A 14,201-nucleotide genomic window follows, 5' to 3' on the forward strand; every position below is an offset into this window, starting at 1 on the left:
ATTGGCTGTAAACTGCTTTGAGATGTCCCAAAGACGTGAAAGGTGCTATATAAATGCAAGTTGTTCTTTTCTCACATGAGAATTTATATAGCGCCTGTCACGACATCAGAACGTCCCGAAGTGCTTCACAGACAATGAAGTACTTTTTGGAGTGCAGTCACTGTTGCAATGTGGGAAACGCAGCGGCCAATTTGCGCACAGCAAGCTCCCACACACAGCAATGTGATAATAACCAGATTGTCTGTTTTTAGCGATGTTGACTGAGAGATGAATATTGGCCCCAGGACACTGGGGAGAACTCCCCTGCTCTTCTTCGAAATAGTGCCGTGGGATCTTTTACGTCCACCTGAGAGAGCAGATGGGGCCTCATTTTTTTTTTTGAGGACCCTGTCTGATTTTTCCTGACCTAGTCCAAGGCACCATAGCCATCTGTAGTCTTGGGCAGGATCAGTTAAATCCTGGGGGGATGGGGGGAGGAATTTGGAGTTAAACCTGGGAGCTCCCTAGCCTGTCGGTACGTGTTCAGTGTGTGAGGTTGTAGCACCTATTCCATTATTTGAAGGGGCTGCTCCTCAAAATTTGGCTGCACTTCAGTCCCACGCTCCTGATCTTTGGGCACCCTGTGCGGAGGGGAGCGGGCAGGTCGGAAGGCCTCCTCGTAGGACTGCTCCTGGGCTTGGCCAAGGGGGCCATTAACCGGTCCAGGCAGCGGGCGGTCAGGGGGGGGTCGTTCAGCCCGACTGCCTGCCTCTCTGCTGCGGTTACATCCGAGCCAGGGTGTCCCTGGAGATGGAGCACGCGGTGTCCACCGGTACGCTCGCGGCCTTCCGCGAGAGGTGGGTGCCGGAGGGACTGTGGAGTGCATCATCACGCCTGGCAACCAAATTTTAATTTAATTTGGTAAAGTCCTAATGTTAATTTAGATTTGTGGGTTCCGGTGCCCTAAAACAAAAAGGGGGCAGGAATTACCTCCAAGAATGGCCCCTTCTCAAAGAGGCCTCTGAAACCCACCACGTTAGCTCATTTTAAGTTCTGTGGCAGGAACAGAAAGTTACACAGGAGGAAATTGAAACAAAACTTCGCATTCATTATTTATCTCCTGGAGTGGGGTGTCATGTGCCTTTGTATCTGTTGGGTGAATGTTAGGTCCTGCCGTGTTTTCTGGCCCAGCTGATGCCTGTGTCAGGCTCGGTGTAAAATCACAGCCGTTTAATATTTAACCCGGGGACTTAGAACCACGGTGTGGAGTTTGGAATCTGACCTGTGTTCTATCTAGATAAACGGCAAATCTTCTGCCCTCACTCTTTCCGTCCAGTGGCACCCTTCTCCTCAGATCATTGTCTTTTACCCACCCCTTCCCTCTTTTGTGGATTGTGTGAGGCTGCCCCTTCTGACGACTCCTGTTGACGAGGGGACGGTGTGTTGGAGAATGTCAGTGCTTTGGGTGTTATTTGTCCTGATGGCCCCTTCCTCCTCAACTTCTGCAACAAGTAAGTACACGGTGCTCCTGCTTTTTCTCTCTCAGTGCATTTTCATTTTTTTTCTGTGCGTCTCCAAGGACACCATCATTTGTACATTTGCAGCGTCCATTCTGTCAGTAGTTTACCCATCTTCAATAATTAATTGGACAAGTTCCGGAAACAATAATCAATGCATTTAAGTCCAGAGATTTGCCGATTGCGCCCAAGCATTTCACTCCCTGCTGTTGTTCTCCTGTAGCTCACACGACCAGTGAGATTCTAGTCTGGTGCTGAGACAGGAGGGAGAGGAATACAGTAAATCCAATCGGGAATTTCAGGAGAGCCATCTTTACCCAGAGAGCGGTGAGAATGTGGAACTCGCTGCCACAGGGAGGGGTTGAGGCGAATAGTATCGATGTATTTAAGGGAAAGCTGGATAAACACATGAGGGAGAAAGGAATAGAAGGATATGGTGATGGGGTGAGATGGAGAGGGGTGGGAGGGGGCTGGTGTGGAGCATAAACCCCGGCACGGAGCGGTGGGGCATAAACCCCGGCACGGAGCGGTGGGGCATAAACCCCGGCACGGAGCGGTGGGGCATAAACCCCGGCACGGAGCGGTGGGGCATAAACCCCGGCACGGAGCGGTGGGACATAAACCCCGGCACGGAGCGGTGGGGCATAAACCCCGGCACGGAGCGGTGGGGCATAAACCCCGGCACGGAGCGGTGGGACATAAACCCCGGCACATAGAAACATAGAAAATAGGTGCAGGATTAGGCCATTCGACTCTTCGAGCCTGCACCGCCATTCAATATGATCATGGCTGATCATGCAACTTCAGTACCCCATTCCTGCTTTCTCTCCATAATCCTTGATATCTTTAGCCATAAGGGCCACATCTAACTCCCTTTTGAATATATCTAACGAATTGGCCTCAACAACTTTCTGTGGTAGAGAATTCCACAGGTTCACAATCCTCTGAGTGAAGAAGTTTCTCCTCATCTCGGTCCTAAATGGCTTACCCCTTATCCTTGGACTGTGTCCCCTGGTTCTGGACTTCCCCAACACCGGGAACATTCTTCCTGCATCTAACCTGTTTCTGTGCTGTACACTCAATGTAATTCTGCGTAATATGTAATCTGAGAAAACTCTACGTGGGCTGAATGGCCTCTATTTTGTTCTTAATTTCTTACGCTTTTAATTTGAAGCTGCTTTATTCAGTCATGAGAACATAAAAAGTTGTTTCCATTTGCACGAGAATTTTAATGTACCACAAATTGCACACAGTTAAAACAACAACTTGTATTTATATAGCACCTCTAACATAGTAAAACGTCCCAAGGTGCTTCACAGGAGTGTTTTAAGACAAAACAAATAAATTTGACACCGAGACACATAAGAAGAAATTACGACAGGCGACTAAAAGCTTGGTCAAAGAGGTAGGTTTTAAGGAGCAACTTAAAGGAGGAAAGAGAGGTAGAGAGGCGGAGAGGTTTAGGGAGGGAGTTCCAGAGCTTGAGGCCCAGGCAACAGAAGGCACGGCCTACGATGGTGGAGTGATTATAATCAGGGATGCTCAAGAGGGCAGAATTAGAGGAGTGCAGACATCTCGGGGGGTTGTGAGGCTGAACGTGATGACAGAGATAGGGAGGGGCGAGGCCATGGAGGGATAGAAATATTTTTTACTGAGTAGAATATATTTTTTTTATTCGTTCCGGGATGTGGTCGTCGCTGGCAAGGCCGGCATTTATTGCCCATCCCTAATTGCCCCTTGAGAAGGTGGTGGTGAGCCGCCTTCTTGAACCGCTGCAGTCCGTGTGGTGAAGGTGCTCCCACAGTGCTGTTAGGGAGGGAGTTCCAGGATTGTGACCCAGCGACGATGAAGGAACGGTCGATATATTTCCAAGTCAGGATGGTGTGTGACTGGGAGGGGAACGTGGAGGTGGTGGTGTTCCCATGCGCCTGCTGCCCTTGTCCTTCTAGGTGGTAGAGGTCGCGGGTTTGGGAGGTGCTGCCGAAGAAGCCTTGGCGAGTTGCTGCAGTGCATCTTGTAGATGGTGCACACTGCAGCCACGGTGCGCCGGTGGTGGAGGGAGTGAATGTTGAAGGTGGTGGATGGGGTGTCGATCAAGCGGCTGCTTTGTCCTGGATGGTGTCGAGCTTCTCGAGTGTTGTTGGAGCTGCAACTCATCCAGGTAAGTGGAGAGTGTTCCATCACACTCCTGACTTGTGCCCTGTAGATGGTGGAAAGGCTTTTGGTGGAATATTCTTTCATGGCATCCTGTTTATCTGGGCATTTGAGGCAATGCTCCAAGGCAACCATACTGATACCTAGCGTAAGAACTGAGCTAGGAGGAGTGGTTGAGATTGTTTAATTCTGGGGAGGAGAAGGCTCAGAGGAGATATTATTCAAAAGATTCCTAAGAGACTCATCAACATCATGGGCAGTCCCTCGGAATCGAGGAAGACTTGCTTCCACTCCTGAAGTAAGTTCTTTAGTGGTTGAACAGTCCAATACGAAAGCCATAGTCCCTGTCACAGGTGGGACAGACATTAGTTGAGGGAAGGAGTCGGTGGGACTGGTTTGCTGCGCGCTCCTTCCGCTGCCTGCGCTTGACCTCTTCACGCTCTCGGCGCTGAGATTCGAAGAGCTCAGCGCCCTCCCGGATGCACTTTTTCCACCTAGGGCAGTCTTCAGCCAGGGACTCCCAGGTGTCAGTGGTGATGTCGCACTTTATCAGGGAGGCTTTGAGGGTGTCCTTGTAACGTTTCCGCTGCCCACCATTGGCTCGCGTGCTGTGAAGGAGCTCCACATAGAGCATTTGATTAGGGAGTCTCGTGTCTGGCATGCGAACTATGTGGCCTGCCCAGCGAAGCTGATCGAGTGTGGTCAGTGCTTCAATACTGGGGATGTTAGCCTAGACAAGGACACTGATGTTGGTGCATCTGTCCTCCCAGGGGATTTGCAGGATCTTGCGGAGACATCGTTGGTGGTATATCTCCAACGACTTGAGGTGTCTTCTGTACATGCTCCATGCCTCTGAGCCATACAGGAGGGCGGGTATTACTACAGCCCTGTAGACCATGAGCTTGGTGGTAGGTTTGAGGGTCTGGTCTTCAAACACTCTTTTCCTCAGGCGGCCGAAGGCTGCACTGGCGCAATAGATAAATTGAACATGGATAAATATGTTCAAGATGCCAGTCTCTGGAACTAGGGAACTTGAGCTGAAGCTCAGTAAAGAGAAGGTGCATGGAGAGTTTACATTTAATTATGTTACTCAGAAGATGATGCATTTGTGGAATAGGCAGATAATGTGGAAAAATCTATGGGGGAATTCGACAGATATTTGAAGGAGTGGGCGACTCGAATGGTCATAAACTATAGTTTTTCCTGGTCATGTACTTTTGGAACATCTTTTATAAATGTGTTTAAAAATACATTGCTAATATTCCTGCTGCACTTCGGTGGTGGCTTTAAACTATTGTACATTGGCTGCAGTTTATTGTGGAGAAAGGAAGGAAGGAGGGAGGGAGGGAGGGAGGAAGAAGGGAGGGAGGGAGGGAGGAAGGATCACCGGACTTCTCAAAGCGCTTTACAGCCAATGAAGTACTTTTGGAGTGTCGTCACTGTTGCAATGTGGAAACGCAGCAGCCAATTTGCGCACAGCAAGCTCCCACACACAGCAATGTGATAATGACTAGATAATCTTTTTTTTTGTTATGTTGATTGAGGGATAAATATTGGCCCCAGATCACCGGGGATAACTCCCTTCCTCTTTGTCGAAATAGTGCCGTGGGATCTTTTACGTCCACTTGACAGAGCCGAAGGGGCCTCGGTTTAATGTCTCATCCAAAAGTGCAGCGCTCCCTCAGTACTGCCCCTCTGACAATGCAGCGCTCCCTCAGTACTGCCCCTCCGATCAAGTGGCTCTCCCTCAGTACTGCCTCTCTGACAGTGCGGCACTCCCTCAGTACTGCCCCTCTGACAGTGCGGCACTCCCTCAGTACTGCCCCTCTGACAGTGCGGCGCTCCCTCAGTACTGCCCCTCCAACAGTGCGGCACTCCCTCAGTACTGCTCTCCGACAGTGCGGCACTCCCTCAGTACTGCCCCTCCAACAGTGCGGCACTCCCTCAGCACTGCCCCTCCAACAGTGCGGCACTCCCTCAGTACTGCTCTCCGACAGTGCGGCACTCCCTCAGTACTGCCCCTCCGACAGTGCGGCGCTCCCTCAGTACTGCCCCTCCAACAGTGCGGCACTCCCTCAGTACTGCTCTCCGACAGTGCAGCGCTCCCTCAGTACTGCCCCTCCAACAGTGCGGCACTCCCTCAGTACTGCTCTCCGACAGTGCGGCACTCCCTCAGTACTGCCCCTCCGACAGTGCCGCACTCCCTCAGCACTGTCCCTCCGACAGTGCGGCACTCCCTCAGTACTGCCCCTCCGACAGTGCCGCACTCCCTCAGTACTGCCCCTCCAACAGTGCGGCACTCCCTCAGTACTGCCCCTCCGACAGTGCGGCACTCCCTCAGTACTGCCCCTCCGACAGTGCGGCGCTCCCTCAGTACTGCCCCTCCAACAGTGCAGCACTCCCTCAGCACAGCACTGGAATTGTCAGCCCAGAAGACATTAGAATCATAGAATCTTCCAGCACAGAGGGAGGCCATTCGGCCCATAGTGCCTGTGCCGGCTCTTTGAAAGAGCGATCCGATCTGTCCCACACCCCCCTGTTCTTTCCCCATAACCCTTCAAATTCATGTCTTTATCCAACTCCCTTTTGAAAGGTATTATTGAATCTGATTCCACCGCCCTTTCAGGCAGCGCGTTCCCGATCACAACAACTCGCTGCGTCAAAAAATCAGAGCCCTGGTTCGTTTATCAACCGTGTTCGAGAATTTTGGAAAAGGTTGGAAGAGCTTGGCATCCTGCTGAGACTATAAAGGCACGGTTGCTATTTGATTATAGTCATAAGAACATAAGAAATAGGAGCAGGAGTGAGCCACATGACCCCCTCGAGCCTGCTCCGCCATTCAATAAGATCATGGTTGGTCTTCTACCACTTTTCGCCCTATCCCCATATCCCTTGATTTTAACATCCAAAAAATATCATGTGGTGTGAATAGTCAAAGGTGCATAGATGGTTGTTTGAATCAATGGGACTGTTTCTTCCCAGTCTTTGTCTTTAAAGGCTGTGTTCTCTCCTTTTAACAAATACTCTGCCTTTTCATTTTCTTCATTCTCACACCACACACTGTCCTCAGTCAGACACCGGCCAACGTTGTTGTAAATATGGCTGTAGGGTTCATGGGATGGGACTATGGTTGCTCTCCTCTTCAACCTCTCTCATTATGGGACATGGTTGGCTTCCAACAACAACAACAACAACTTGTATTCATATAACTTGTATTCATAGTAGTGATTCCGGAGATGAGGGGGTTGACTTATGAGGAAAGGTTGAGTAGGTTGGGTCTCTACTCATTGGCGTTCAGAAGAATGAGAGGTGATCTTATTGAAACTTATAAGATAATGAGGGGGCTCGACAAGGTGGATGCAGAGAGGATGTTTCCACTCATAGGGGAAACAAAAACTAGTCCAGAATAAGAAGCCGCCCATTTAAAACGAAGATGAGGAGGAATTTCTTCTCTCAGAGTCGTGAATCTGTGGAATTCTCTGCCCCAGAGAGCTGTGGAGGCTGGGTCATTGAATATATTTAAGGCGGAGATAGACAGATTTTTGAGCGATAAGGGAATAAAGGATTATGGGGAGCGGGCAGGGAAGTGGAGCTGAGTCCATAATCAGATCAGCCATGATCATGATCACTACTGAATGGTGGAGCAGGCTCGAGGGGCCAGGTGGCCTACTCCTGCTCCTATTTCTTAAGTTCTTATGAAATGTCCCAAGGCGCTTCACAGGAGTATTCTGCGATACAAATTTGGCACTGAGCCGCATAAGTAGAAATTAGCACACATGACCAAAAGCTTGGTCAAAGAGGTATTTCATAAGGAGCGTCTTGAAGGAAGACAGAGAGGTAGAGAGGCAGAGAGGTTTAGGGAGGGAGTTCCAGAGCTTGGGGCCAGGCAACAGAAGGCACGGCCACCGATGATTGGGTGATTATAATCAGGGATACTCAGGAGGGCAGAATTAGAAGAGTGCAGACATCTCTGGGGGGTTGTAGGGCTGGAAGAGATTACAGAGATAGGGAGAGGAGAGGCCATGGAGGGATTTGTAAACAAGGATGACAATATTGAAATCGAGGCGTTGCTTAACCGGGGACCAATGTAGGTCAGCGAGCATAGGGGGTGATGGATGAGCGGGACTCCTTGCAAGTTAGGACATGGGGCAGCCAAGTTTCTAGCTCTAGTTTCCAGTCAATGTAAGACCATAAGAACATAAGAAATAGGAGCAGGAGTAGGCCATACGGCCCTTCGAGCCTGCTCCTCCATTCAATAAGATCTGATCCGATTTTGGCCTCAACTCCACTTTCCTGCCCGCTCCCTATAACCCTTGACTCCCCTATAGTTCAAGAATCTGCCTATCTCAGCCTTGAATATATTCAATGTCACTCTACCTTTCCCCTGGGCAGCACAGCTGAGATTGCAAACCTTATGTGCAATGTGTGTGGGGGTGGGGGGGGGGGGGGGGGAGGGGGGTTCCAGGAGGCGGGGGAGGGGACGGTGAGGTGAGCACAGTTGGGGAGATGCAGAATGGGCTGTCCACACCATTCTCAGCAAAGAATTACATCAAATTTACAGCACGGATGCAGGCCATTCGGCCCCATTGGTCTATGCCGGTGTTTATGCTCCTACACAAACCTGCTCCCACCCTACTTCATCTCACCCCATCACCATATCCTTCTATTTCTTTCTCCCGCATGTGTTTATCCAGCTTCCCCTTAAATGCATCGATACTATTCGCCTCAACCCCTTCCTGTGGTAGTGAGTTCCACATTCTCACCACCCTCTGGATAAAGAGGTTTCTTCTGAATTCCCGATTGGATTTATGAGTGACTGTCTTATATTTCTAACCCTTTTAGTTTTGGCCTCTCCCACAAGTGGAAACATCTTCTCTATGTCTACCCTTTCATCAATTTAAAGACCTCTATGAAGTCTACTTTCTCAGTCTTCTTTTTCTTAAGAGAAAAGAATCCCAGCTTGTTGGGCCTTTCCTGATAAGTGTAACTTCATGTTCCCGAGCAAGAGAGAGAGAGAGAAATCTGCCGTTCAACGATTTTATTTAGAATTTAACATTTTTAGTTCCAAGGTATTTTTGCATGTTGTGTAATGCAGTAGTCCACAGAAGTCTATAAACTCCTACCACAACAATAAGATCTCAACAGTGTACTTTAACTTGTCCACTGAGGTACATGTATTCGTGGGTGCAGATCTGAGTCCGTGGTGTTCAAGTTTCACCCCCAGATTTCAAGCTCAAAAATCTGCCTGAAGGATTGATCTTTGGCCCAGGTTTTATGGTATGCGACAACATTACATTTTGATAAGCTGCTGAATGGGGGATTGTTCTGTTGAGTCTGTGAAGACTTTAACTTATCCTGCGCTTTAACACAATCAGTTGGATTTGAATATGTATGTGCTTCATAGTTTCACAGACATTGCATTCTACCTGAGACAGCAGCACTGGTCAGTTATCAGTAGGTAAAGCAGAAAGACTTGCATTTATATATGCATTTATATAGCGCCTTTCACGACTACTGGACGTCTCAAAGCGCTTTACAGCCAAGGAAGTACTTTTGGAGTGCAGTCACTGTTGTAATGTGGGAAACGCGGCAGCCAATTTGCACACAGCAAGCTCCCACACACAGCGATGTGATAATAACCAGATAATCTGTTTTTGTGATGTTGATTGAGGGATAAATATTGTCCACAACACCGAGGATAACTCTCCTGCTCTTCTTCGAAATAGTGCCATGGGATCTTTTACTTCCGCCTTTTATGTTGGTTTAACGTCTCATCCAAAAGACGATACCTCCGACAGTGCAGCACTTCCTCAGCACTGCACTGGAGTGTCATCATTTTAAAGATCCTGCAAATCCCCTGGGAGGACAGACGCATCAACGTCAGTGTTCTCGATCAGGCCAACATCCCCAGCATGGAAGCACTGACCACACTCGACCAGCTCCGTTGGGTGTGCCACATTGTCCGCATGCCTGACACGAAACTCCCAAAGCAAGCGCTCCACTCGGAACTCCTACACGGTAAGCGATGACCAGGTGGGCAGAGGAAACATTACAAGGACACCCTCAAAGCCTCCTTGATAAAGTGCAACATCCCCACCGACACCTGGGAGTCCCTGGCCAAAGACCGCCCTAAGTGGAGGAAGAGCATCCGGGAGGGGGCTGAGCACCTCGTTTCACATCGCCGAGAGCATGCAGAAACCAAGCGCAGGCAGCAGAAGGAGCGTGCGGCAAACCAGTCCCACCCACCCTTTCCCTCAACCACTGTCTGTCCCACCTGTGACAGAGACTGTAATTCCCGTATTGGATGTTCAGTCACCTGAGAACTCACTTTGAGAGTGGAAGCAAGGCTTCCTCGATATTGAGGGATTGCCAATGATAATGACTGGAATGTAGCCTAGATTTATGTGCTCAAGTCTCTGGAGTTGGATCACAGAAGGAGTCCCTTCGGCCCATCGTGCCAGTGTCGGCTCTTTGAAAGAGCTCTCCAATTATTCCCACTCCCCTTGCTCTTTCCCCATAGATCTGAAAATCTCCCTTTTTAAGTATTTATCCAATTCCCTTTTGAAAGTTACGGTTGAATCTGCTCCCACCGCCCTTTCAGGCAGCGCGTTCCATTCTCTCACGGCTTAGTTTCAAGTCATTGCAAGATTTACGAGAATGATTCCAGGGACGAGGGACTTTGGTTACGTGGATAGACTGGAGAAGCTGGGGTTGTTCTCCTTGGAGCAGAGAAGGTTGAGAGGAGATTTGATCGAGGTGTTCAAAATCATGAGGGGTCTAGACAGAGTAGATCAAGAGAAACTGTTCCCATTGGTGGAAGGGTCGAGAACCAGAGGACACAGATTCAAGGCGATTGGCAGGAGAACCAAAGGCGATGTAAGAAATAAACTTTTTAACGCAGCAAATGGTTAGGATCTGGACTGCACTCCCTGAAAGGGTGGTGGAGGCAGACTTAATCTTATCTTTCAAAAGGGAGTTGGATAAGTATCTGAAGAAAATAAAGGGGAATGGGCGGTGGAGTGGACTAGCTGAGAGTCGGTACGGGCTCGATGGGCCGAATGGCCTTCTTCCGTGCTGTAACCATTCTATGATTCTATAATCACACCTCGCACTTGATTCCTTTCCAAGTTGAGAAGCCCAGCCCTCTCATGTTTCTCTTGATAATTCAGCCTTCTTCTTGCTACTGGTGGAGTATGTTGATGATGATTTTACATAAGAACATAAAAATTAGGAGCAGGAGTCGGCCATTCAGCCCCTCGAGCCTGCTCCGCCATTCAATACGATCATGGCTGATCTTCGAACTCAACTCCACTTTCCTGCACTAGCCCCATATCCCTTGATTCCCTTAATATCCAATATTTTATTGAAGTAGCAACTAATTCAAGAATGCCCAGAAACCTGGGGCATTAATGAAGCCCAAAAAACCCAAGAAGATCAACTTGTATTTATATGACACCTGAAATGTTGTAAAATGTCCCTCGGCGCTTCACAAGAATGTTGTCAGACAAAATTTTACACTGAGCCACATAAGAAGATATTAGGACCAAAAACTTGGCCAGAGGTAGGCTTTAAGGAGTGACTTAAATGAGGAGAGAGAGGCGGAGAGGTTTAGGGAGGGAGTTCCAGAGCTTAGGGCCCAGGCAGCTGAAGGCACCGCCGCCAATGGCGGAGCGATTAAAATTGAAGATGCACGTGATGCCAGAATTGGAGAAATGCAGAAATCCCGGGGGTTGTGGGGCTGGAGGAGGGTACAGAGATAGGGAGGGGTGAGACCATGGTGGGATTTGAAAACGAGGATGAGAATTTTAAAATCGAGGCGTTGCCAGACAGGGAGCCAGTGTCGGTCAGCGAGCACAGGGGCGATGAATGAACAGGACGTGGTGCGAGCTGGGATATGGGGCAGCAGGTTTTTGGATGAGTTTATGGAGGGTGGAAGATGGGAGGTTGGCCAGGAGAGCATTAGAATAGTGGAGTCTGGAGTTAACAAAGGCGAGGATGAGTCGGGGCGATGTTACGGAGGGGGAAGTCAGCGCTCCTGACGATGGAGTGGGTCGCAGGCTCATCTCGGGGTCAAATAGGTCGGCAAAGTTGCGAACAGCCTGGCTCAGCCTCAGACAATGGCCGGGGAGAGAGATGGAGTCGCTGGTGAGGGAACGCCGTTTGTGGCGGGGAGGGACGACAAGAGCTTCGCAGCAGAGAGGTCGAGACGGGTGGTGGTGAGGTAGAGCTGGGTGTCGACAGCGTACATGTTGAAGCTGCCTCCCATTCACTCACTCCTTGAGGTCGCGTCCACCCCTCCTCACTGATGACAGATTGACTTTCTCAACCAAGCTATGGTGGGCTTTCTGATGAGGCGATGCAAAGGGCTATGGGTCGGGGACTGATACAGAGTCAACTCCACAACAACCTGCACATGAAACAAAGTGACACTCTCTGAGATACTCCTTGCAAAGAACACACCTTGCGCAGTGCCACTGTGAATCCTGTTACCTGTTTTAATTTTGATTTTTTTTTCTTCTTTGATCAGCACGACAAGGTGGACCCAGGTTTAACGCTGAGAAGACGTACAAATACAGTTATACTGCGGAGGTGCAGTTAGACCGAGGTGGAGGATCAGGCACTGAGAGTGTGGGATTTAAACTTGTATCCAATGTCAACGTTGACTTGATATGGAGAAATTCAAGCCACGAAGAGGACCAACTTGTTCGAATTGCGGTAGGTTTCATTCAATGGTAACCATTTGAATCACAGTATGACGCAGTGCAGAAGGAGACCCTTTGGCTCATCGTGCCTGTGCCGGCTCTTTGAAACAGCGGTCCGTTTAGTCTCATTCCCCCCACTCTTTCTCCATTGCCTTGCAAATAATTTTCCTCTTCAGGTATTGTTATAGGGGCGGGGAGGGCCGGGTGGGGGGGAGGGGAGGGGGGGTGGAGACAGAAGAATGTTTTCATCCCAACTCGTTTGTCTTTTCCGATACTTTATCTTCTCCACGTTCCCTTTTTAACCATTTGCTGGAACTTTGTTTGTCCTCAGTCATGAGGAGCAGGAAGATCCCAGTAACAGACATTTCCCAAGACCGCATCAATTTGCCCAGGTGCCTCCGTACCTGCTTTCCCAGATGACAGAGTGAAGATAGGTGGCGATGTCTGAAAATAAAATAGAAAGAAAGACTTGCATTTCTATAGTGCCTTTCAGACCACTGGACGTCTAAAAGCGCTTTACAGACAATGAAGTACTTTTTGAAGTGTACTCACTGTTGTAATGTAGGAAACCCGGCAGCCAATTTGCACCCAGCAAGCTCCCAGAAACAGCAATGTGGTAATGACCAGATAATCTGTTTTTTGTTATGTTACTTGAGGGATAGATATTGGCCCCAGGACACTGGGGAGAACTCCCCTGCTCTTCTTCAAAAGAGTAGCCTTGGGATTTTTTTACGTCCGCCTGAAAGAGCAGACGGGGCCTCGGTTTAACGTCTCATCCGAAAGATGGCACCTCCAACAGCACTGCACTGGGAGTGTCAGCTTAGATATTTGTGCTCGAGTCTCTGGCGTGGGACCTGAATCCAGTTAAGTTAACTGGACCAGCCACATAAATACTGCAGCAACAAGAGCAGGTCAGAGGCTGGGTATTCTGCGGCAAGTGTCTCACCTCCTGACTCCCCAAAGCCTTTCCACCATCTACAAGGCACAAGTCAGGAGTGTGATGGAATACTCTCCACTTGCCTGGATGAGTGCAGCTCCAACAACACTCAAGAAGCTCGACACCATCCAGGACAAAGCAGCCACTTGATCGGCCCCCCATCCACCACCTTCAACATTCACTCCCTCCACCACCGGCGCACCGTGGCTGCAGTGTGTACCATCTACAAGATGCACTGCAGCAACTCGCCAAGGCTTCTTCAGCAGCACCTCCCAAACCCGCGACCTCTAACGCCTAGAAGGACAAGGGCAGCAAGTGCATGGGAACACCACCACCTCCACGTTCCCCTCCCAGTCACACACCATCCTGACTTGGAAATATATCGGCTGTTTCTTCATCGTCGCTGGGTCACAATCCTGGAACTCCCTCCCTAACAGCACTGTGGGAGCACCTTCACCACACGGACTGCAGCGGTTGAAGAAGGCGGCTCACCACCACCTTCTCAAGGGGCAATTAGGGATGGGCAATAAATGCCGGCCTTGCCAGAGACGCCCATATCTCAAAATAAGTAAAAAAAAAGATGAGAGGTAATAGAGACGGAGAAACTTGGCAGGAAAACTGGAAAGAGGAGGTCACGATAGTCGAGAAAAAAGACTTTTTAAGCCGCAAGCAGCAGGTGTTTGCCCATTCTTTCTTCCCTGGAATTTTTCCGGATTATCAGTGCCGATCTTTCCTGACCCTTGCTAGTTGCTGCATCAAATATCTTCAATTTAGTAAAAACACAAAGAGTTCCAAAAACTTATATTACTACTACACATTTAATTATATATATTTTTTTATCATATACTTTGGAATCAAAGTAATTTACAGCATGGAAGGAGGCCATTCGGCCCATCGTGTCCACGCCGGCCG

At 49.3% G+C, this 14,201-nt stretch overlaps 1 protein-coding gene across 1 annotated transcript in view; it reads left to right on the plus strand.

Annotated features, from left to right (window-relative positions):
- Nucleotides 1-1,324: 1,324 nt before the first annotated feature.
- mttp (microsomal triglyceride transfer protein) overlaps nucleotides 1,325-14,201 on the plus strand; it is an 87,389-nt gene continuing 74,512 nt past the window's right edge. Inside the window, exons 1-2 of the mRNA XM_070866180.1 lie at nucleotides 1,325-1,490; nucleotides 12,178-12,365. Coding sequence (XP_070722281.1) covers nucleotides 1,430-1,490; nucleotides 12,178-12,365 — 249 coding nt within the window. The 5' untranslated portion in view covers nucleotides 1,325-1,429. The remainder of the gene's footprint in view (nucleotides 1,491-12,177; nucleotides 12,366-14,201) is intronic.

This window comes from Pristiophorus japonicus, chromosome 2 (genome assembly GCF_044704955.1).
Source record: "Pristiophorus japonicus isolate sPriJap1 chromosome 2, sPriJap1.hap1, whole genome shotgun sequence".
NCBI lineage: Eukaryota > Metazoa > Chordata > Chondrichthyes > Pristiophoridae > Pristiophorus > Pristiophorus japonicus.